This window comes from Eptesicus fuscus, chromosome 14 (genome assembly GCF_027574615.1).
Source record: "Eptesicus fuscus isolate TK198812 chromosome 14, DD_ASM_mEF_20220401, whole genome shotgun sequence".
In the NCBI taxonomy this organism is placed as follows: domain Eukaryota; kingdom Metazoa; phylum Chordata; class Mammalia; order Chiroptera; family Vespertilionidae; genus Eptesicus; species Eptesicus fuscus.
Genome location: NC_072486.1, coordinates 9,474,777 through 9,500,306, shown reverse-complemented (window position 1 = coordinate 9,500,306; position 25,530 = coordinate 9,474,777). Strand labels below are relative to the sequence as shown.

At 43.9% G+C, this 25,530-nt stretch overlaps 1 protein-coding gene across 1 annotated transcript in view; it reads left to right on the top strand.

Moving 5' to 3' along the window:
* CREB5 (cAMP responsive element binding protein 5) overlaps positions 1-25,530 on the top strand; it is a 391,322-nt gene that overhangs the window by 359,643 nt on the left and 6,149 nt on the right. The window contains exons 8-9 of the mRNA XM_028155118.2: positions 17,518-17,841; positions 22,414-22,644. Coding sequence (XP_028010919.1) covers positions 17,518-17,841; positions 22,414-22,644 — 555 coding nt within the window. The remainder of the gene's footprint in view (positions 1-17,517; positions 17,842-22,413; positions 22,645-25,530) is intronic.

Here is a 25,530-nt window from a genome sequence, read left to right as displayed (position 1 = left end):
AGTCTCAAGGAACATATTAATGATTGTGTCAGAAGACAGAGGAGACAGCCACCTTGTAGGAAGCTTCACGACCTCCCATTTTACATGCCTTTCCCACCAGCCCTTTCAAAAAAAAATGAGCAACATCACATGAAACAAACAAAAAAACCAATGTTAAATTTTGCTTTGACATAGACTTATATTTGTTTTACAGAATATCTGAGAGGAGAAAGGAAGTAGGGGAAGTTATGCAATTGCTTTGATTTCCATATTTTCAGGCCCCCCTCTTGAAATTCTCTGTAGACAGAAGCCACAGTGACAGTGTCAGCCACCCTTATTGACTAAATCAATGTTGAATCTATCTACTAAACAGGTTTATGAGAATGTTAATTGGAATCTCTGGATTGGAGTTAATTATTTGAAAGTAGAGGGTTACATTTACAGCCTAATGTGGGTTCCATCATTATGACTTTTCTACAGACAAGTAGAGTATATACTTCTTCTCCTACGTGTAGGCCAAATTCCAGGTGCAAATCTAAAAAGCAACTGAGAAGAGAATGCCAGGGCTGGAACTTTACATAGTTCCCTTAAAATACCTGCACACGACCGGAATTATTTGAAAGATATCAGAACACAATCCAATAACCATTTGAAGAAACCATAGGAAAAACACTGAGAGAAGTACCCTAGCTGTTATCGGTGAAGAACAGCATGTCCTTGATAACACTCCCCAAAAGGTTTTGGGGTTTGCCCTTGCCTCTTAGGTTGGGAGATCCTCCAGGAGCCCCCATATCCAACCAAGATGCCTGTGGGTATAACAAACTCTGCCCCTTGGTTCCCTCGTGGCTGACACTGTCACTGTAGCTCCTGACAAGAAGTAGGCCAACCCCAGAACACATTGACTCAATGCCACAGAAAATACTCGGCACGTGGGCTGCTAGCACTTTCAGATGCCATCTCTGTTTCTTATTGAATGTTCAAGATGCAGCTGAGTCCCAGAGTAGTTTCCACGGTAACAGGGGAAGCCTGGACTGGCAGTCAGGAGTCAGGGATTCTAATTCACCTTCAACCTTGAACTTGGCATGAGATCACAATGGCCTTTGATATCACTGACCCTCAGTTTTCTATTCTTTGAAATAAATAGTAATAAGCAAGTAAATTTTGGTCCAAAACTTTTCTAGTTATTAGAGCTAATTGTTATAGAAAAATAAATTAGCAGTGTTGTTATTATCACTGCCATTTGTGAGCCAAAGAGCTGATGAATTTCAATAAGGGCAGGGGAAAAAACTGTCACACCGAAGATATTTGGTTATTTATTTGGATTTTTATACCAGCCCATTTTAATACATCACAACAGTCTCTTTCAAAGTAATAAGAATAAATAATTGATTGATAAATGCCATTTAGTCATGGTTTAGTTAACCTGGCCGTCAGGGTAGGGCAGAGTTTCTCAACCTTGGCACTATTGACTTTGAGATAGGTAATTCTTTATTGTGAAGGGTTGTCCTGTGCATTGTAGGATGTTTGGCAGTATCTCTAGGTTCTACCCTAGCGTCCAGTAGCTCATTCTCCAAGTTATGACAATAAAAAATGTCTCCAAATATTGCCAGATGTCTGCTGGGGGTCAAAATCACCCTCAGTTGAGAACCACGGGAGTTAAAGCAGGACTAAAAGTCTCAGTTTGGGCCAGAGTTAACTATATATTTTTGATATGTTGTAATCTAAAAATGCTAGTTAACCCCAGAGCCCCAGAAGTATCTAATTCAGATGAAAGCATGCTAACCTTGATCTAAAGATCTAGAAATAACCCATTTAATCTGCAATGTCACAGGCCCCCCACAGGCAATGGGATCTACTAGATTTCAAGCTTTTTGGAAATAAGCAGTATCGTCTCTGAATTTCTTATTGTGCTCAGAGTTAAGTGCTCAGTGAATGTATGGTGAGTGAGCAGCTTCCCCCAAACACCAGGGGGTGCAGAATAAGGAGCTGCTGCCATGCTCAGCCAGTCATTTTAGATAATCTTTATCCTACAGGAGGAAATGAAGCAAGTGTTTGCCAGTTGGAAGGGTAGAAGGAATCTTTGGGAGGGAGCCTGCCATTAGCCTAGCTGAAATGGAGCCAGAGTAAAACTCTTTTCTGGTTTAAAAAAAAATGCCATGGAACATTTAATGACCAACCTCAGTGCATCAGAGCCCAAGCTGCACATCACTCATGCTCCCCAAGAGCTTATAGGAGTGAACGATTGGCATATATTTTGGCAGCACTGGGTGTGGAAATCTCAGATGTGCATCTGACATGTTAATCTCTCTAAATGGTAGCCTCCCTGTTTTTTCCTCCTGTACTTAATGAGTATGACTTTAAGCTGCATTTGAAATGTCTCGCTCAGTTGTCCCAACAACATTATTTTTTAGAATACACAGAATACACCTCCATCTGTCACTAGCAACATGAGCACTGCGTTGAGTTCATGTTCATGTTTGATGTTTTATTGGTATTCTTTGAACCAGCTTTGAAAGTCAGAACAATATTAAACCTAAATTCACAAATAATTTAATACAATCATTAAGTCCAATTCATGAGATTTGTGGATTTTAGCTGATATTAGTTTATAATCATTAAGTCCTAAAGTGATCACAATTGACTTAACAGAGGATGTTTGCCTCTTACCTGGGTAGTTATGGTCATTTACAATGAAATCAACCAGGCTGGTGATCTTCTAGCCCTATCTCCACACTCCACTGGGGGTGTCTCCGTTTTAAACCAGATCAGTCTTCCCAGCAGGCCCATTCATTGAGCTGGAGTGTCAAGTGCTTTGGAAACACCATACCTTATTAGCACCTGGTAAGAGGTTCTCTGCAGTTGTATCCTGTCGATAATATACTTAATTGACATCTCATATTACAGAGACCTGAATTTTGTCTAAAATCAAAACTAAGCAAAGAGAAGTGGAAAGAGTGCATACAGAGGACTTACCATCTCTGCACATGAAGCCAAGGCCCAAAATTAGGATTTAAAAAGGAGAGTAACTATTGTCTCAGAAGGGAAATGAATAACAGTGTCATAAGTACCAGTGTGATCAGCATGGATCACGGACACACACTCCTAGACTCCGGATTTTTATCCTGTGATACACACACTATCTCTAAGTGAAAAACTAAAAGTAGTTTTAAAATTTTTTAAACCTAGGATGATAGAAGAAAGAGATTTAAAAGAATGAGGACACACCCCTTTCCGTCCACTTCCTCTCTGTTTACATCTCACCGTCTTCCATCTAAGAAAACCAAGGGAAGCAACATTGTATATACACAGATTGAATTTTAGATTTTTAATAGATTGAACAAAAGCAACCTGAGATGTATTCTCTGTTGTTAGAATCTGATTTTAAAGACTTTTTTCCCCTGTAGAGAAAAGAGTTGGGACTGGTTGGAGAAGTATAATATTTTTGTTTGTTTGTTTTTGTTTACATTGAATTTTAGTATATATCCATCCTACTTCTAGAAAGGATTTTGAGCTACTAAATAATATAAGTGAATGCAGTGCATTTAAAAACATAGTCCTTCCTAAATAGCAAATTTTACCCAACTGTAATACGTTGACTACTGACAGTTGTCCTCTTTGGCAAAGCCTATAATATGTGGTGTCCCACCAAGGAAGCTTAATAATGATACACTTCCCATAGTGAATGGATTTTGGAAGTAAATCAAGGGATACTTTTGAGTAGAAGAAACAAAAGGGGAGGGAGTAGCAGGCATTGAAATAGTACCAAGCACAGCAGCCTATCTCCTACTTTCAAAAGATCCCCACTCAATGGATTTGGTCCATCAGTTACTAAGACACAGCCCAGTGCTGAGTTCATATAATGTGGACACATTGGAAAAAATGTCTCCATCAGCCCAGAGCTGCAACATGTGCCTTGCAGGAGAGGGAGTCAGTAAATGCAGCTGGTCAGATGAGCTTCCCCGCTGCGAGTCTGCAACCTTAAACATGTACTCTAAACATGATGCCATTTGGACAGTCAGCCTGGTTGCTGGGTGGAATGTGTCACAGAAATGGGAGAACTACTCCCCATTGCTTGCACTGCCATCACTATTTCCACTTGGCTTAGCAGCTGACACATTTGGTTAACCATTTTGTTAGCCTCTGGTTAACCACGCTTGGTTTGAAAACCTTACAGAAGCGGGGGTAATGTCTATATACAATATTATTCATGTAAAAAACAACCCTGCAGGATGCAATTTCTTCCTTATCTGCCACACCAATTTCAGACTTTCTCTTGCTGGCATCTGGTGAAAGGAAAAAAAACCACTTGATAATACCGTTTGTTGATGAATTTATCTGGAAACTAGGGTGGAGTGAACCATTTCCTAAAAAGGGGAATTGAGCTTTTCTTGTGTTTGAAATATTTTGACTCAACCTTATATTCACTTCTCTTTTACAATGAGCCCAATCATCCATTATTAATTAACTAGAGGCCCAGTGCACGAATTCGTGCACGGGTGAGGTTTAGCTGGCCCAGCCCCAAATGGGGGGAATCGGGTCTGGGCCTGTCAGGAGGAGGAGACAGTGGAAGGTTGGCCAGTTGGGGTAGGGGAGGCCAATCAGGGATGGGGCTGGCAGGGGGGAGGGGCCGTGGGAGGTTAGCCACCGGCCCCACTCCCGATTGAGCCAGTTTACTGGCCACAGTGGGTGTCATAGCGACCAGTCATTAAGGTCGCTGGCTTTTTATATATATAGAAGATAAGTACAGTATCTGAGCCTGTGGGTAGAGCATGTTTTTTTCACCTCCAGCTAGAGCTGACTTGCTTTTCAAACTCTTGCTCCTCTCCTATATGTCTTCTTCCCTTCCCTCTGTCCATTGCTTCTTCCCTTCCCTCTGTCCATTGCTTCTTCCCTTCCCTCTGTCCATTGCTTTTTCCCTTCCTTCTTGCCTTCTCCACCATGTTCTTTATTACCCACCATCTTTCTTCTAACCAGGCAAGCTGTCAGACTGCACCACACCAACATCTTATTCACATCCCTGCTCCTCACTGGCTCTCATGCAAGTGACTTAACCTTTCTGCACAGGAATTTCCTGCATCTTTGAAACATGGGGAATGGTCTTCATCACCTACTTCAGACTATTACTACCTGCCAAGCACTTTGCTCTCTCTAGAAGGCAGGTACTGATTTAGGGCAAGCTGCTATATTCTTGTCAGTTCCTGGTGAGCAGTTGCTTTAGAGAAATCTGGAGACAGAAAAGAAATTGCTGAAGCTGAAAAAGAAGACAGTTCATGAAATGATATCTTAAGCTTGTTAGGAGATAAATTCTCAGACAGGCCATTTTCAATTAATAAATCAACCCAAAAGCTTTCTGTTTGGCATTTTTAGAATGGTACTCAGTTGTGACAATGTGATTTAAAGAGATGGTTGCACATTCCCTGCCTCCCACCCCAATCACTTATGTTGTAGGCAGTTAAATTGTAGTTTTAGACCTCTGGCTCATTGAATTGTACACCATGGAGACAGTAGAAACTGAGAGGTTAAAAGACAGCTTGGCCATGGCCTGTAATTCCACTCTGAAAAATGTGCCAAATAGTTAATGTATTCTGTTGGTCATACCTCCTGAAACAAAAAGGGAAAACTTCAGAGAGAACTCTGAAACTAGAAAAGAGAATACTTGACATTCTTCATTGCCCAGTTATTAACCAAATTTTTAAAACACGTGTGAGAACCAACATCAGCTCAGAAAGAAGTTGTTACTCATTTTTCAGTTGAAATGCTCTGCACCGTCATCTCCTTGGGCATGATTCAAACATTTTCCTTTCTCTACACAAGCTTCCAGATTCTTCAAAAATTATAAGTAGCTCCTCTTGGAAATGTCTTAAATGTAGACATGCAGGATTTTTTTTAAAAGGTTTTGTTCTGGCTTCCCCAAGCACAGCTTTATTCTCCCTGTGTGGTTGGCCTACAATCCCGAAGAGTGTGCTGTTGATAGAAGCTTTTATTAATGGCGAGGCTCCTCCATCCTGAGTCCCTCACAGGTTTTTCCTGCTCAGTGAGACCAGCCAGCTCACAAGTGGCATTGGGGGTTCTCAGTGTGCTGAGAGCCCAGGGACTATTTATAGATGTGCTGTTTGTGCTCTCACACAGCTGCCGAGTTGAACTCCCTATAATCCAGCCTGTTCCCAGCAGACCTGGAACTCTTCTCTCATAGGACCACAGAACCATTGCAGCATTGGCTATTGGTCCAATGACTTGGGGCCACTGACACCAGCAAAGCCCAAACAAGAAGTTAAAGTAGCACTTCAGAATTAGAGTTCATTACAGTCTCTCTCTCTCTCTCCCCCCTCTTCCTCAAAACCCCTCCACCCTTCCCTCTCCCTCCCCTCTTCTCCCTCCCAATGTGTTGATATACTTTGGGAGACTCAGGCAGGGGTCAGATACAGAGGCAAAGGGGACCATGGGGAAGCAGACTGTACCATTACTATTTAATCAGCAGAAAACCAGAACTGGACACACACATGCTAGATAGACTGGGATAGAGATACCAAGGGACAGGACAGCTTACACTTCAGACAGTCCACCACCCACAGGTAGAGAGAATCCCCTGTAGATTACTTTTTACTAGAATAAGTTCAAGGCCCCCTTGGCCAGACACCTAATGTCTCTAACAGAGACACTGTGACACACATCCTGCTATCTCCCAACAACTGGAGCAACGCTGGAAGGCGACCACATAGACCAGCTGTCCTGAGGACCAGGCAGAGGTGTGTCCAAGAAGGTCCTTCTTCCAGTCCCCTGAGGGCCTTTTAGTCAGACTTTCAGATCCAGAATTTTGAGCATCTGTGTTCTGAGAGGTGTCCTCCGGGGATAGAGCGGCGTTCAGGGTGGGGAAGCAGTGCCAACTGAACACAGCTGCCCTCAGAACGTGTGGGGAAGGACCCACTGGAGGACCCAGTGACGTGTTGGTGCCTGGCTGCTCTACCCAAGCAGGGCACTGCTGAGATCTGAATCCTGCCTCAGGCACGACAGTGGCATTGTCCGTCACGGTGGTCACCAAGGACTGCCATGCATTGAAAAGGGTACCATTTATGTAGCTAAAGCTGACTGCTGTCCATCTTGTCTGAGATGATGGGAAATATAGCCGCGAGGAGCCATCCTTTCCATCGCTTTTTATTGCACCATTTTTTTGCCAAATAATTAGGTCACCCGACTCAGGAAGGGTCCTGGGATGCACATGAGGAGCAAAGTTTGCTATGGGAACTTGAACTCTGAGTTTCCTGACTTCTGTGCAATTAAAATCCCAAACTTTATGTTGCATTAACATGGATTTTCCATAGTGACTTATAAATGCAAAGTTCTATGTTTCATATGTATATTTCTAACATATGTTACTGCCTATGTTTCTGATTAAAAGCTCGTCCAAAATAAAATAACAAAGGATTACTTTTTTTCCAATAGAACTTGCTTCTTCTATAAAAGCTGGAAATAAGCCCTCACCTAAAATTACCCAGGCTTGCAGGTGCTGTGTTTTGGGGGGTGAGACGTGTTTGCTAGCAAGACAAAGGGCATTATTCTCCCTGCAACCACCACCAGAAGGTGTAGTTTCTGTGGAGAAAATTATAGGCCTGAGCTTCAAAGACGTTCCATGGTTAGGCACCACTCCTGGAGACTGGCAGGCGGCAGGCAGGCAGGCGATCAACAAATATTTATTCTAAGCCACTGTGTATTCAGCACCTTTAAAATTGCCAGGGAAACCAGCCAGAAGGATATAATATCTGCCTGGGCCAAGTTAGTACCTGAAGCTATGCCTTAGAATTTAAGGAGTTCCATGACCAGACAGGAACAGGGGACCCTAAAACTATGAATGTTGGCAGTATCTCACCTGGGTATGGAGATATTGATAGAATAAATAAAAAACTAGACCCAAGAAAAGGTTCCAACTAAAAGCTGATATTTGATGGGTGCTACCACCCTAATTCTAATTCTTTCCTTTTAGATCACCCTTAACAGACACCCAGGTGTCACCCCCCCCCCCGCCTTACACACACACACACATACACACACACACACACACACACACACACACACACACAAACAGTTATCACCACCATCAGCATCAATTGAACCCACTGGATGGATCAAGTTATCAAAATTTTTAAAAAGATAATGAATACTTTTTAGAAGTAGTCAGGCAAGCATGCCAATATGTCTGAATGCAGGATGTTCATCACAGTGTAGTTACAGAGGGAAAAGTGGTCACAGTGTATATGCCCATCAGTTGAGAACTGGGATTCTCCCATAGAGAAAATCCAATACCTATTAGACGTGATATTGAGGTCTCTGGTGTGGGAGGCTGGGATGCGGGGACATGGACTTATGTGGTGCACATCATTGCTGGTGCAGAGATGAACAGGATTCACTCTCTGTTGCTTTAAGTTCTCTAATCTAGTTTCATTGATGCAGCTGCAAAGTCACATCAGCTGTTTGGACACATGAGTCAATCACAGAATGTGGCTTTACAGAGTCACATGAAACCCTGGCATCCTCTCTTCCTGTCTAATAAAAGGATAATATGCAAATTAACCATCACTCCATCACAAAGATGGCGGCACCCAGTCCTCTCAGCCCCGCCAGAGTCCCCCAGTCCCGGGGCGGCCACTGAGAGCGAGCAGCCTGGCAGAATGCTTGCCTCATCGCTGCGGTGATGAGGCAAGCGTTCTGTGCCCAGCCGCGGATGGGCCTCTGGCCAGGCTGGGACACAGAATGCTTAAGTCGTCGCCTGGGTGAGAAGGCAAGCGTTCCACGACCAGCCACAGATGGGCCTCTGGGCTGCGGAGAGCCTCTGGGCAGCGGGCATGGAGGGGCCAGGCCCCACAGAGAGCTACTGGTGCACGGATTCATGTGCAGGGCTACTAGTATGTACATAATTGGCAAGCTCCATCTTCCCTAAGCTGCCTTTGGATTTGCCAATGTTTATTGTTTTGTTTGGTTGTTTTTGTGAACCAAGCACAGGATATTACACTAATCCCCGTTAAATTTATTTTATTAGATTAGATTATATACTAATCTGCCCCAAATCTTTCTGGATGCTGATTCTTTGTCTGCTGTGCTTAACTATCTCTACTAACTTTGTATCATACAAGTTCATGGCTATGGCTTCTGCATTTTCTCTTTAGTTCTAAGCCAGCAGGAAGATGATAGAGTCGTAGGAAAAGTGGTACCTCAACAGTTCTAATTTAAGCAAGGAAAAGAATTCCAGGTTAGATTCCCTCTATCATTGTCCACCTGTGGCCATGGCTTCTAAAATAAGGTAAAGCAGGCCCAAGTGCTAGGTGATATGTTCAGCTTCGGTGGCAAAGAGCAAAACAAACCCCACAGACAATGCACAGCAATTTCTTTGCCAACCACTTCTGTATTAATAGCTAAGTCATATATGAATTACAGTTCTGCAAGAGTGAGCCTTCAATTTATTCTTGTTAAATGAAGACACTAATGAATGCACACTTACAGAATTGTTTTATTTCAGATACCACGTCCCTTCATCTCTTTGACTCAGTGACTGTCTTTTATGATTCAGCAGGATGTTGAGCATTGTAAGAGGCTGTACATTTTAGCAATTTTCAGAACAAGCTGCTGTTCTGAGAGCAGGTGCTAATCTTAATTCTAATAAAAAACAGCGTTAGGTCCTTGGATAAGTAAACCACTTGGCCCTATGTGTCTATTAGTTTGTCTATCAAAATGAGGACAGGATTCTGAGCTCCTAATTCCATCAGAAAAAAGATCTGTGTTAATGTCAGCTAAGAGGTAGGAATCTATAGGAGAAGCGAGTTGTATGGATGTCTAAAATAAAGAAGGAAGTCATTGTTTCAAGGAACTTCTGCTTAGAGTGAGAAGTCTTGGTTTAGAAGCCTGGCTCTACCACCTTGAACTTGATTCCTCCTCTAGGAAGTGAGGAAACATTATGGTATAAAAAACTTTATTAACCAAAAGGACATTCAGAGTAATCTGTGGGACAAAGTAGAATTGTGTGTAGGTGGAGGGTAACACAAGCTTTTTATGAAAAGTAAAATACTGAGATATTAATAAACTTTTCTTAGCAAGCTCCATTCATGGTATGAGCCCTATACAGTTGTACCATTTTTTATCTTTTATACTGTATTTTTACTATACCTTTTTATGTTTAGATATATAAATACATCCATTGTTTACAACTGTATTTAATACTGTTTACAGTATTTAGCATAGTAAAATGCTGTACAGATTTGTAGCCTACAACAATAGGCTATACCATATAGTAAAGTTTAATAGGCTAAACCATCTAGGTTTGTGCAAATGCTCTCTACAATGTTCAGACAATGAAATCACCTAAGGACACTCTTCTCAGAATGTATCCACATCATTAAGTGACACCTGAATATACTTAAGTTGTGAAACCATCAGAACTGAGTTACATCACCAAAGTTTTGAAAGGAGCACATTTTATTTAAGTGATTAAGCCAGGTATGATTTTAGTTAATTATCTTAATAATGATCCTAAAATAAATGTGGAGTTTAAGATCAACTATGCTGTCAGGGTAATGCGATCATGCTCAATGGACATCCTGAAGTCCAGATGTGAACCTGGGCATTAAAACTGTTGTTACCATGGCAACATGAAGCTCCAAGTTTATGTAACTGTCCCAGAGCACCATGGGACTGTTCTCCTTCTGCCCGTTTGTAGCTTACTCAAGGTTGGGAAGCATTCTGCGATTCAGACTAGTCAATGTATCATTACAAAACTCAGTGGATAAATATCAGGGTTTGTTTTTTCCCCACTAATTCAGAGGCTTAGTTTCAGAAATCCTTGATACCCAGAGTAAGTGAGTAGTCATTGACATGCCCATGCACCTCCAGTGGAGAGTCTGGTCTCACATCATTGACCACCTATGTTGGGGGAAGGAAGGGAGAGAAAGCAAGAAGAAATCACATGTACAACAATACCTTAGGGAAGCCACTGATAGCAACTTTTGTAAAAGGAATTACAAATACAGGTTTTGTCCTGTTTTTATATAGACAGCCTTTCTTCCTTGTGGTCAACTCAGTAACACTAAATTTTGATAGTAACATCTTTTTTTCTGGAACAAAAGCCAAAAGCCATTTTTAATTAAAACCTTTCTAGAAACAATTGCTCCCACCTCCCCCACCCCCACCCAAATGAATTTCAAATGATGTTGAATTCTGCTTGGCTTTCAGTCTGTGAAGCATAAGCAATGGGCCGCACTGAAGATGGAGGAGAAAGGTCTCCACAGCTTCACAAATGTTTCTAAGTGGCAAGAGGGAGTTGTTAATGGAAGATAAACCGCCAGGGGCAGACGTGGGTGGGCGTGTCCTGTGCGGGTTGCTCACGCAGGCCCACCTGCATGTACCCACAAGGCCGTAATGACGAGAGCGTGTCCCTGGGCTTCCCACAATGTGCCGTGATGCAAAGCTGAGCTAAGCTGGAGGCGAGAAAGGGGCTGGGGCTGAGGCTGAGGCTGAGCTCTCCTGGCAGCAGCCAGGCACAGTATGGGAGGAGATAGAGAGCTGGTTTCTGACCAGGACTCAGATCCGAGGCAGCAGGCCCACCCTCCCACCCGGATCAGTGAATAAGGGGCTTGTAAAATACACAGCGAGAATGAAAATGACCCCTTCTGACTGAAACCAGCTGTGTCAGGCTTCTCGCTGTCTCTCCTGATTTGCTCTCTCACATAAATGGATGTGGTAGAGGACCATAGAAAGTAAACAGAACCATTTTTTTTTTTCTTTCTTGCAGTCACACCTCGGTAATAGCCCTGGTTTTTATAGCTGAAAAATATATGTTTATTTGCTCATTAATTTCCCTCTCTCTTTCCCTTGCCTTTTCTTGGCATTGGGTAGAATGTTATTTAAAACAAGACACAGTTCAGCTTCAAAAAGAAAAATCATTCTGCAGAATACAGCTTGGACTCGTTTACCATTCATTTATCATCCCTAAGCGAGTAGGGTACAGATATCTGTATTTGGTATATTTTAATGATTTCCAGCGCAGCGACTCTTGTTGGCACCAGGATACAGGGGAGCAGTAGGCTCTTTAGGACTTTGAGAGGTGCCTCACTGTTTAGAAAGGATATGGAGAAGATTAAATGTGGCATATGCAGAGCAGCTTGATGATCATTTATCTTCACCGCTTTCCTTCAAAGATGAAGGCTGGTGCTTGGAGGGTGGACTCGACCTTAAGTCCTGAGATTCTCTAGGCGGGCGGGGGTGGGGGGAGGCTTGGAAACCTTCAGTTTTTTCTCCTTTGCTTTGAAAAAGCTTTGGTTTTATGTGTCTCCCATTTCCTTCATGTAGTGGGCAAATAAATAATGATATGCCTAACTCAATGCCCAGTAAATATTTGTTGAGTGAATAATTAAATGGAATGTTATAAGCTTGACTAGGATTATTGTCTTGGCGTGAAACATGCAAGAATAGACTTGAGGCAATCAAGTAATTTCCCTTAACAGCACAAGCTAATTATTTGAGAGATGAAGATCTGGTACATAGTATTTATTTGTCAGGCTCCATTTGCTCCTAATTAAAGGTGGAAGAGTTGTTTGTAGCATTGAAGGGATGACATAGTGACCCACTCCTACACATCTTTTCAATTTTCCATGCCATTTTTTCAGGGAGAATATATCAAGATGAGGTTAATGTGCATTCTTTTGTTTATTTATGTTTTCTTTCATTTCTGTTATCATTCGTTGGAGGGCAGGCAGGGTGTGGAGCAGGGAGCCCTTTGACAGTGTACTTGTACAGCCCAGCTGCCTGCATGATCTGCAGTTGACTCTGCTCACCTTCGTTGACTAATACACTTGTCCTCCCATACAAATACCACTTGCTGTGATCCAAGTTGAAAATTCAGCAGCATCATCATAAGCCTCAGGAAGTTTCTTTCATTCATTCATTCATTCCAAAAATATGAACTCAGAGTCTAATATGCATAAGGCTCTTTGCTAACACTGTGGATTTAGCACTGCAAACTGCACCATGGTTCCTGCCCTCGTGAAGCTTACAATCTGAAATGGCTGACAGATATTATTAATTGAATAATCATTCTCAAAATCATAATCTGAATTTTAAAAGGAAGAATATAGCTCTACTGTACCATGTAACACCAGGGTCTGATTTATACCAGGAGACCAGGGAGAATTTACTAAGGAGGAGTCTGGAGCTGAGAGCTATAGAATGTCTGAAGAAAGGGAAAGAGCATTCCAGGCAAGAAGACTATCAAATGCAAAGGCCTGTGTGGCCTGTGTGGGAAGAGCAAGGGCTGATGGGAAGGCAGAGCCACACACTGTAGTGCCTGTGCATAGGTCACATCAAGGACTTTGACATTCATCCCATGAGCATTAGAAAGACATAGAAGTGCCATATGTCCAAGGGTTACAAAGTGAGGGCAGGGAGAAGAGACCTTATCAGATCTGTGTTTTTTGGGGAAATACAAGTATACACTCATTCTTCACAAGCATAACAAGGGAGGTGATCATACTGCGCCCTCGATAATCCTTTGTTGCCTCTGAGCTTCCTGGAAATTCTTACCTTCCTTCTGCCAAGTTTCAGAACAACTGTATCTTGATCTCCAATTGTGTGTCAGGGAACACACGCACAGCCTACTGCTAGACCATGCAGCAAAGGCATCTCCTCATGCCAACTTGTCTAGCCCCTTCTCTTATTTCTGCCTTTCCTTTTGATGGTGGGGAGGCGGCACAGCACAGTTTATTCCTGTTTTTGGCAAAGTATGCATGGCATGACTTCTGGCACCTTCTCTCCCCTCTAGTGGTATGAACTTGGCACATGGCTTAGCCTCACTTTTAGTCTTGCAGAGTTGTTCTGAGGATTAGTTGAGTTAATACTTGTAAAAGACAGAAAGAGGAGTGGCATGTAGTAAGTACTCAACTAATGCCAGCCATTGTGATTAGCCTTTGATGATATAGATAGGTGTCAAAGATACAGTGTTAAAGTGAAAAAACACAAGATACAAAACTACGTATCATAAGAAGGACTTGTACTAGTGCATTCTTAGAAGTGCCAAGGAAATGTCTGAAGGATGAACGGTGGTTACTTCTGAGTAATGGAACTGGGGCTTAGAGAACGGTAGGCAGGTGCCTTTATTTTTTCACCTCATATTCTTGTAATAGTTGATTTTTTTAACTATGCAACTATATATTTATCTAATAATAAAATTACAAAGAATAGTTTTGAAATTCTATTCATATCTAATATGTCAATTTTTTAAAAAAAACAATGATTTCATTATAATCTTTTTTCATAATTTTATTCACTGTTAAGTTTGGAATTATCATTTGGGGTAAAATATATATATATATATATATCTGCAGTCCAGCAATTTATTCAAACTTCATTTCTTTTGCTTATATTATGTTCAACCAAAGCTTTTAAAATCACATGTTATCTATATATATAAAAGCCTAAGCGACCGCCGACCGTTCGACCAGTATCTATGACACATAATGATCACCAGGAGACAGATGCTCCAACCCATAGCTATGACGTGCACTGACCACCAGGGGGTCAGATGCTCAACACAGGAGCTGCTGAGCTGCAGTGACTTGGCAGCTGCGGTTCTCGGGTGGCACCTAGAACCAAAGAGGAAGGAGCCCGATTCCAGGGTAGCATCACCCGAGAACCGCCCTCTTGCAATCTGGGACCCCTCAGGGGATGTCAAAGAGCTGGTTTCGGCCAGATCCCCACAGGCCAGGCCGAGGGACCCCACCAGTGCACAAATCCATGCACCGGGCCTCTAGTATATGCATAACCCATGAACACAGACAACAGTGCAGTGAAGGCCTTGGGAGGGAGAGGAGCAGAGTGGAGGGGGTCAGTGGGGGGGGAAAGAGAGGAAATCTGTAATACTTTCAACAATAAAGGTAAATTTATATATATATATATATATTTATATATATATATATATATATATATATATGACTCTAATATGCAAATAGACCGAACAGCAGAACAACCGGTTGCTATGATGTGCACGGACCACCAGGGGATGCATGTGGAACATGGCGGGTGTTGGCCACGGCGGGATGGTGGAGCAGGTGAGCAGGGGTGCCAGACCAAGACGGGGCACTGGTTGCTGTCATCGGGGCAAGCCTCTGTTGGTTACTGAAAATTCGTTGCTTCCGCACCCCAGGGTCCCGCCATGCACTCACACCTGTTGGCGGCGCTCGAGCCACTGCTCACACCTGCTGCCAGTTCCCGATGCCGGCCCTGATCTCTCATTGCCTTCAGCAGGTGCGAGCGGTGGCTGCCGGCCCTGATTGACCCTCAGGGCTTCTCCACCTCCCCCTGGTACTGAGGGGCAATTGGGGCAGCAGCTGCTTCTCACACCCGCTGACGGCTCCAGCCCCAATTGCTCCACACCATCAGCAGGTGTGAGCGGGGCCGGCGCCATCAGCGCGTGGGAGCGGTGGCGGCGGGAGCAGGGCTGTCGGCAGACAGGGGACCAGGTCCGCGATGGAAGGGGCCGGGCTGGGGCACATGAGACCCGCCCCTGTGCCCACTGCAGCCTCGCAGCCCACAGTTCCTTTCCAGGTGCATGAATTCGTGCACTGGGCCCCTAGTATATATATAAAATTGCATGCTATTATGATCCCACTGGTGTGAAGTGATTCTCCGTGTTCCTCCATCTACATGTACATACAGAGAGTTGGGAATGCTGTTCTCCCACCAAATATAAACAATGCATTTGGTTCACTTGTTGCTGACTTCATTGTACTTTTAAGCATTGCTTAATGTTTTATAATGAGCATTTTTATTAAAACAATGACATCATTTCTAAAAATTGGAGGTGAGGAGTATTAGTTCACTTAGTTCATTAGTAGCAAACACAGTATCCAGCATCTACTCTTTCCTAGGAATTCAGAAAACAACTTCTTCAGGATTTCCATGATGAAGGTCCATAGCTATTGCTCAGGAAAGAGTAGTTACTGAATGAGGATTTAGGAAGTGTTTTCAATAACTAACATATAGGTCTGCCAAACCCCACCCCCCCTTTCTTTTTTTATGTGGAGGTTCTTTATGTTTAAGCAAAGACATTGATGAATAGAATTGGTATTTATCAATAGTTTACTCTGACCAGTTGAGAATCATTAATTTTGTACAGGGCTGCAAAGTGTTTGCTTTGATCATTTAAATACGACTCTGACTCTTCTTTTTCCCAGTGCTCACACCCCACTGTTATCTATCAGATAAGAACACAAATCAGGAGAGAACTTTAGCTCCCTAGTAAATACCTTATGAAGCCAACGTGAGCTTGCCAACTAGATTATCATCTCTGCAGAAGATACATTTCCAAGCAGTCACTGTATTATACAGTACTTAGCACGCGGGGCCCCTCAGGATATGATGATAAGTGTCTGTGTGGAAGAAAAAAACAATCTTCAAGAAACTTCAGTGAAGCTGATTACCAACTGAATTTTTAAATCAGGACCAGGAAATGATGGTCCATTGGCCAAGTCTGTCCCATGACCTAATTTGCACAGCACAGGAGCTAACAATGGTTTTTGCATTTTTAAAATTATTTTAAAAAATCGAAAGTAGAAAAGCATTTCAGGTCAGATGAAAATCCTTTGAAAGTCAAATTTCCTGTCCCTAACTGAAGTTGTAGCGGAAACACAGCAGGATCATTCACGTACAGACCTTCTACAGCGGCATTTGCACTCAGAGGGCGGAGCTGAGTCTTGTGACAGGAGACCCTTAGGCATCATGGCGAAAATATTTGCTTTCTGACTCCCTTTAGGAAACGTTGACTGAGCCCTGCTTACTCGCGTGCACGTCTGTTTGCTGGTGAATAGATAATGCTTTTGCGTTAGACACAGACCTGTTGATGTCGCATCAGAGAAGCTGTAATCTTCGACTTCCCTCACTTCCTTCCAGAGTCAGAAGAAAGTTACTGTGTGAGGAAAATTAAGTTATCAGGAGGGACTGTGAGTTACATCATGGTAACAAATGGAAAAGTCCTACATATTGCCTCCCAAAGTGATGGATTATAATCTAATTTGAAACTCTTAAATAGCATTAGTAGTTCCTATATTCCAAAACGTGTAGTTACTTCCTTTCTGTGTCTGAGGAATCTTTTGAAAAGGCAAAAACCTTTTATTCTTGTGACTTTTACAAAATGCCGAGCCATATCAGCTGGGCCCTGTGCTCAGTGGCATTATCATGGTGAATGGTTTTGGTTTTTACTTGTATTCGGCTGTCAATAGGATATGATAAACATATGGACAACGGGAAATACGTTTCAGTAGAATGTCTAAACCTTGATAGGGTATCCTGCTCAAATGTTCATTATGACTGGCATTGGCCCTCAGACCTGCCATATTATATATGAAAATGTGCAATTAATATAAAAGTCAAACTGCTACCAGTGAAACAGTGTCGCCACTAGCACCATAAAATATTACGGAACTGGAAACACAAGTCATTTTGATTCAGAATCCCCGCTGTGTACATGACTGACCTCGGCTGTCCCCTCTTGTTTTGTTGTTTCAGAGGCTGAAGGCCGCGTTGACTCACCACCCTGCTGCCATGTCAAATGGGAATATGAACACCATGGGACACATGATGGAAATGATGGGCTCCCGGCAGGACCAGACGCCGCACCATCACATGCACTCGCACCCGCATCAGCACCAGACACTGCCAGCCCATCACCCCTACCCACACCAGCACCAGCACCCAGCTCACCACCCCCATCCTCAGCCCCATCACCAGCAGAATCACCCGCATCATCACTCCCACTCCCACCTTCATGCACACCCAGCACATCACCAGACCTCGCCACACCCACCCCTGCACTCCGGCAACCAAGCACAGGTAGACCCTTTTTGTGATCTCTTCCCCCTTCCTGTTAACAGTACAAGCTCTACTGGGGGGTCATGGGCAGCAACCTTGTTTGACCAGCCCAGGTGTTCTGTCTGACACTCTGGGGGGCTTTATTTCCTAGGAGGTAATGGTTACCCATAAAATACTACCAGATCATAGTTTCTATAAGTAATACAGTAAATTTTAGCTCTAGTCTCCAGGGACAAATGTAAACTTCAAGTTCTCCAAAATCTCTTTCTGCAGTGTGCTACGAAGTTAACCCTAAAAATGTATTATCAATGTGAAGAGTAGGAAGAATTTAAGCATGTGAAGAAAGATATGGATAAAGAATGAGAAAAATAGGTTAATACTAACTATGGTTCTAGCTACAGTGCTTCAAAACATTATAGAGACTCAATTTTGTCTCCTGTAAAATGGAAGTTAAATACAATGGGCAATATTCTAAATAACATTGAATGCTAAAAATCTAAAGAGTAACAATTCCAGGCAGACAAGAGGCTCAGTAATGGATGTCGGGGCATAAGGTGCTGTGTAAATGGTGAAGAAAGGTGAGTCATCCCGCCCACTGTGAAATGCGTTGGAGGAGCGGACAGAGAGCCAAGCTCTGTAGATCATCAGTTCAAGCGAAGGGCCAAGTCCCAGGGGGTGGGAGTCACCAGGAGTGGCTAGAAAGGAAGCCAGCATTTAGACTCACTGAAAGAGAGTTGGGGGACCAGGCAGACGTTATGTCACCCAGTCCAACAGGAGAGGCGGGTCCGTGTACCCGAATGAGTTTTAGCAAGTGGATGAAGGGCATGCTTCGGAGCATGGCTAGCCCTAGACACTTTGGATCTTCAAGCAGGATGACCTTTGGCAGTCCCCTCCACCCATTCCACTCTGCCAGCTTCCAAGCAGCTGGGTCAGAATGGTGTCCGAAGCTTAGGACCGCCAAATAACACTTATTCATCGTCTGCCTCTGGACCTCACACCAGGCAGCTTCGGAGGTCTTGGACCCCCTTCCCTAACACACACCGAACCTGGACAGCCATCCACATGGCTGGGTCATCCACAAGCAACTCTCAATAGATGAGCTATTCAGTAGATAAGCTGGTTTGCTAGATAAGCTTACTTTTGCAAAGGTTCTCAGAGGTGTTCAATATAGCAAATAACAGTGCAGACTTTGGAGAAAACTTCCATTCTTTGCCCACTTTACTTTCTCCTGTGTGACAGTGGTCAGATTAACCTCCCTAAGCCTTAATCTTTCCATCTGCAAAATGGGGTAATAATACACTAAGGTCATAGAGTCTTAGGAACATTAAGTAAGCAAATGTCTGCAAAGTCCTCAGCATGGTTTTCATTACATGTTGGCCATGATTAATTCTAAAGCCAAGGAATGTGATAGAAGTTGAGCCAGAGTATAGCAATAAAATACTATCCAAAGCACCTTTATAGTCAAGTGCCCTAGTGGGACATGTATTTAGAAGGGAGAAAGAAAACCATAAGGCCGAAAATAGGCAAGGAGATTCACATGTGTACTTATTTTTTAAGGGTAAGGATAACATCAAATTTTGGTTGCCTTGGTGTACAGACAAGTTTAACAGTTCCTTGAATATAAAAGCTACTCATTAACTAATTACCAGTTAGCCAATTGCCTCCATTTCAAGTAAGCTTATATAGGCCAATTATATACGCAGTTAGTTCATTGCTATTATAATTAGATGCACAAACAGTTGTTTTTTTTATCCTATACTAAAAAGAAAGAATCCAGGTTGGTATTGTTAAAATTTGAACAAGATTATTTAGACGGTATTGAAAATACCACTCTTAAACTTGGCTAATTAGTGAGAGCTTGTCATATTGCTTAATTGTATGATTATTACCAAAATAGTAGGAATAGGAGTTTATTTTGGGTTGTTATTTTTTAATCCTCACCCTCGAATATGTTTCCATTGATTTTATTTTGCTATTTTTTTAGACAGTCAGTGGAAGGGAGGGGGAAAGAGAGAGAGAAACAGCAATGTGAGAGAGACACATTGATTAGTTGCCTCCTGTACCTGCCCCTGAGTGGGAATCGAGCCTGCAACCCAGCAACTGAGGTCCGTGCCCTTGACCGGAATTAAACCTGCGACCCTTCAGTTCGAGGGTCGACACTCTAACCACTGAGCCAAACCAACTAGGGCTGAAGATGAATTGGGAAAAATCTGTCTTTTTAAAATCACAATTCATTCTCTTTGGTCAGAATTTTCAGAGCATCAATACCAACAGAAATCCATTTTTAAAATAAGTGATAAGTAACAATATTACCAGGGACACAAATCTGGCCTTAGGGTTGCATTTGCAATTTCTCCTGGCTTCTTGTAATTCTCTTGCATGTAAGGAAGTCACTCCTTGGCCAGGAGAAATTTCTCTTAATTATAGCACACCTTGAACCCTGAACCGGGACTGAATCTGAAACCACCATATAATTTACCCCTTTGGGTGAAGCACAGGAAACGTGTCAGAAGATTGCCCAGCCCACATGGCTCAGTGGTTGAGCATTGATCTGTGAACCAGAAGGTCACAGTTTGATTCCCAGTCAGGGCACATGCTGGGTTGCAGGCTCGATCCTCACTAGGAGGCAGCCCATCGATGATTCTCTCTCATCAGTTATGTTTCTCTCTCTCTCCCACTCTCTGAAATCAATAAAAGTGTATTTTTTTAAGTATAAAAGGATAAAGGTTGGTTAAAGTTAGAGTGGGAGAACACAGTATTGAAAAAAGATCCCTGCAATGGAAATTAAAACCCAGTTTTGCCTACTCGAGAGTCTTATCTAGAGACCACTAATTCACAAAATGAAATGGTAAAGGCAGAAATAGCCAAAGTCATGAGTTCCCTCTAATGCTTTGCTTTGTGGTGATAGCTCAGAAGTTAACATCTGAAAGGACAAGAGCTAACCCTTTTCCAGTAACAAGGATTATGCCTTTGTATCCACTCAGGTGGGGTAATACCTTAAACAATTTATTTTCTTTTTAAAAAATATATTTTATTGATTTTTACAGAGAGCAAGAGAGAGGGATAGAGAGCTAGAAACATTGATGAGAGAGGAACATCAATCAGCTGCCTCCTGCACACCCCCTACTGGGGATGTGCCCGAAACCAAGGTATATGCCCTTGACTGGAATAGAACCTGGGACCCTTCAGTCCAAAGGCCGACGCTCTATCCACTGAGCCAAACCAGTTAGGGCAACAATTTATTTTCTTATTCCTCTGTGATGGGGAGGAAAGGAATCAACAATAAAAAGTTTTAGAAAATGTCTTAGCTTTAAATAAAATTACCAAGAGTCAGTCCAACCTCAAGCCCGAGCCTGATGCTTTTGCAGTTACTCATATAATGTTTGATAGGTTTTGGGATTGAAATATATCACCAGCAGTCAGCTGATGTCAACCAGTGGCCATTATTAGCGCAATTACAGTCATTCTGATTGATTTCAATCACAGGGTTAGAATGTGGTAGAAGGGGTTGCTGGAATTCACTCTTAAAACTTTTGCCTGTTATTTCAGCAGGTTAAATGTCTCTTGAAAAACAACTTTATAGGTATTGCAGCCATAAGCTGGAGTGACTGAGAAATGGGGCGGGGGGAGAAACACCCTTTATTGAGAATGAAGAAGGGGAGTGAAGAAAGGGTTAGTGTCCAGACACATAAAGAGTCCGTGGTAGAAATTCCACTGGGCACTGTGTGTCTGCCTCATGGAGGGAATAAACCTGTATGTGTGGGGGTCTCCCAAACCTTAGATGTGGCTGAGCCCCAAGCAGATCTTACAGGGACTCTGTAAGCACAGTAAAACTTTTTAATAAAGTGCTTTGCCACTCCTCGGATTTCCTTAGAATGGCTGTAAATGGGGAAGCACAACAGGCCCTCCCTGTCACCCGCGCAGTGGATAGCCGGGCTCAGTGCTGCTCAATGCCTGCCTGTAAAGACCCTGCTTCCCAATCCCAGAAAGGCCTCCTCGGGCTCCCTCTGCCTCAGTCAAACCCTGAAACAGTGAGCACGGGATCCAACGGCTTTCGGGGGTTCACGGCCTCTTCTGAGGGGGTTACAGTGGGATGAGGCCCCAGAGCTGTGCCCTGGGAACAGAGTTGAACAGCATCAGGGTGACAGGAGCTCCCGACCTGCCCGGACGGGCTTTTCCGCTGATGACAGCAGCCTCTCCATATGGTGACACTAACCCTGGCCTCTTGGTGCTCACCTGCAGCCAGACACTGGCGCTTTACCATTTTAAAACGTACCTTAAATAAAGCCGTTTTAGCATCTGAAGGAAGAGAAACAAAGTGTCCCTCTGCCAGGGTTCAGCCAGTGCCTGTAGGGGAAAATCTATTTGACTGTCTTTTCACAAGTCATCAGTTTATCTTGTCAGAATATCATGCAAGATAGCTCAGTGGATGCTTTTGCTTTCTGAGCTCAAGAGATGTCCCTGCGTACTGCACTCTTAGCAAACAGGTTGGAGATGCTTGCTAAAGCCATGGACATGGCTGCGCTTTGCCTTTCAACCCCGGCCTGGGTGTCTGCTCCCTCCCCAACCTGTCACCCTCCTTCTCTTTCCCAGCAGGTCTCACCAGCCACACAGCAGATGCAGCCAACCCAGACAATACAGCCGCCCCAGCCCACAGGGGGGCGCCGGCGAAGGGTGGTGGACGAGGATCCGGATGAGAGGAGGCGGAAATTTCTGGAACGGAACCGGGCTGCCGCCACCCGCTGCAGACAGAAGAGGAAGGTCTGGGTGATGTCACTGGAAAAGAAAGCTGAAGAACTCACCCAGACAAACATGCAGCTTCAGGTGAGCCACTGCCCCTCTCCTCAGCCCTCAAAGGCCCTGTGTGCAGATGGTGCCCCGAGCAGTAACACCACACATCAGCCCCCAGAACAACTGCAGGCTCCCTCCCCAGCACTATTCATTCGGGACTCTGCAGAGGACAATAAGCCGTTCAGTTTCAGCCCGCCTGCAAAGCTCCAGGAGGGAGAACCTGCCCCATCAGTTACAGGGCTGGGAGCACTGGCTTCGGAGGGTCACACTCAGGCTCAGCAATTACTTGCTGTGTTTACTCTCGCCAGCTCTCAGTTTCCTCATCTATAAAATGGGAAAATAACCCCAGAGAGTTGCTGGGAGGAATAAATGAACTAATGTGTGCAAAGCCGTTTGCCCAATGCCTGGCATGTAATCAATTTTCAACTGAAAGGCACTTCTACAAAGTCACACGAGATTATCTATATTTTTGTTTAGAGGAGGAAAGGGAGGCTCATGTTTATTACTTGGCTCTATAAGAGGAGGCACGTTTCTCATTTTCAAACTTGAGATTTTAATCTCGTGTGATTTGTTCCTTCCAGGGGTGGCTCCACTGGGGACACCTTAGAGGCCACTTCAGGAGCGTTTGAGAGAAGGGTGGGAACTTCAGGAGCGTTTGAGAGAAGGGTGGGAACTTCAGGAGCGTTTGAGAGAAGGGTGGGAAACGCCAGGCCCGGGGCTTCTCCAGCAGACTCGGCGCTGTAGAAATGATGAGTTCAGGGCATTTGTTCTAACACAGAAAGCAACGCCCTGTTCACAGCAGGGAAAAAGCACTAAAGAGATGTGACCAGCAGTCCAGGGGCAGAGCCATGGGTTATAGCCCAGCACTTCCAGGAGCAGAGAGATGGCTAAGGAGGAGGGGAGGAGAGGAAGGTTGCCCTAGCTGGGGAAGAGCTGTTTCTCAGAAGTTCATAGGTCACCTTCCGTTCCCACACTGGGTTCTCTGTGCATCCTTAGAAAGGAGCAATTAGGGTGCCAAATCCCCAAAGCCTTTGCATATTTAGTTCCATTAATGGGAATGACCTTGGGGCATCCGATGTACAAGTTGAAAATATACAAAGAAAATTTGGGTGATACATGGACTGAATATCATAATTTATAGATGTTCACTCTTCCCCCTAAATGTATCATTCTTTTTGTGATAGACATGAGAAAGAACCTGAGAAACATGTAGAGCAGATATGCGGGAAATAAGCCAATAATTATAATTATTCCTCACAATATTTTATAAGCTATATGAAGGTGGGGGCTGTGTCTCATTGCCTTCTCCCCCCACCACCTACCTCCCGATTTCTAGCCTGGTGTCTAGTTAGCATGGTGAATTCTGAGTGTGTGCACTCAGCATCTGTGGAATAAGTGAATGCGTTCCCTGTCTCTGGAGTGCCCCGAGAGCTGGCTGCCTGGCCACTTGGCAGGAATGCGTTTGAAGGGAGTGGAGCCACAGTGGGATGGCTGGACTTAGACACCTCGAGAGTCACTCCAGCCTGCGAGTCTGTAATTCTAGAATCTGGCAGGCACGGTAGCATGCGAGGAGTGAGGAGGTAGAACGTAGACAAACACTCTTAATACTCATAGTACTCATTTTTATTTTATGTGTATTGAAAAATGTCATTAGAACATCAAACCTTCAATTTCACAAGCCCTATTGGTAAGGATGAGGCTCAATCATTACAAAATGAGTTAATTCGTACAAACATGTTAAGTAAATAAGAGTCCTGGTGGATGTGGACCTAGCAAATATTACAGCCATGGTGCCACTCTGACCACGGGTGGGAGGCCCTTGAATTTGCTACCAGGTCTGAGGTCTGCAAGAAGACCGGGAAAATCTGCAGGGTTTCTGTCTTGACAATGTTGACTTTTGGGCTCGGTGCTTGGCACTTCTCTGTTGTATCCTGTGTGTGGCACATGTTGTGCGGTATCCTTGATCTCTCCCCATTGGCTATCAGTAGCCCCTCTACCTCACCCCCCATTTGCGACAACCAAAAAGTCTCCAGATGTTGCCAAATGTCCTCTGCGGGGGCAAAATCGTCCCGGGCTGAAACCACTGCCTTAGACGAAGGAGCCAGCTGGCATGGATCAGATGCCAACAAATGTTTAAATCAGTTTCCACTAAAAGGAGTCCTTGCGGAATGACTCCAGGCATTGACTGTGGTCCTAGAGCATGAGAACCCGGAGGGCCCCAGCAGAGAGCCAGGAAAAGTAAAGATGCCACGGGCCCCGAGGCCAGATGTGTTCATGATTTGGCAAGATGCATGTATATTATTGCTTTTACAAAACAGACAAGGTACATTACCCTTTACAGACCCTAATCCATGAATTTTTACACTTCTTTAGGGCCAGCATGGCTAATGAAAAGAGATGTTAGAATTCTTGCCCCTGAAAATCAAACCAAGTTCTTTTAGAGCCACCCAGCAGGCACCGAGAAGTGGGGCTGGTGAGGCAGTGCCCGTGGAGGGGCGGCCTCTGAACGCCTGCATTGTTGGTGTTCTCCAGCCCCCGCTTGGTTCTGAGGGACCCAAACCACACCGCTGCCTTTGTCTGTGCCGGTGGGTGCTCTGCCCCACGCCTCGCGACGCCGGAGAGGGTAGCAGATCCGCTACCTCTGAGTGACCCTTTCCCTCTCAGTGGACCTTTGTCAGAAGAAAAAGGTGTCTCTCTTGACGTTGGTTCAGTGAGCCAAATTTTAAGTAAACAGAAATGGAAGGTGCTAAGCAAACAAACTCCAGCCAAATGGAATATCCAAGGTCTGGATGGCCAGCTGCCACTTTTGAGTTGTTTTCCAGCATAGAACCTTCTAGTTAGGTTGCAGAGTTTCAGATTGGAAAAATCAGACCTAAGAAAACAAAGTCAAACTCCCAGACCTCATTTCCTTGCCTCATG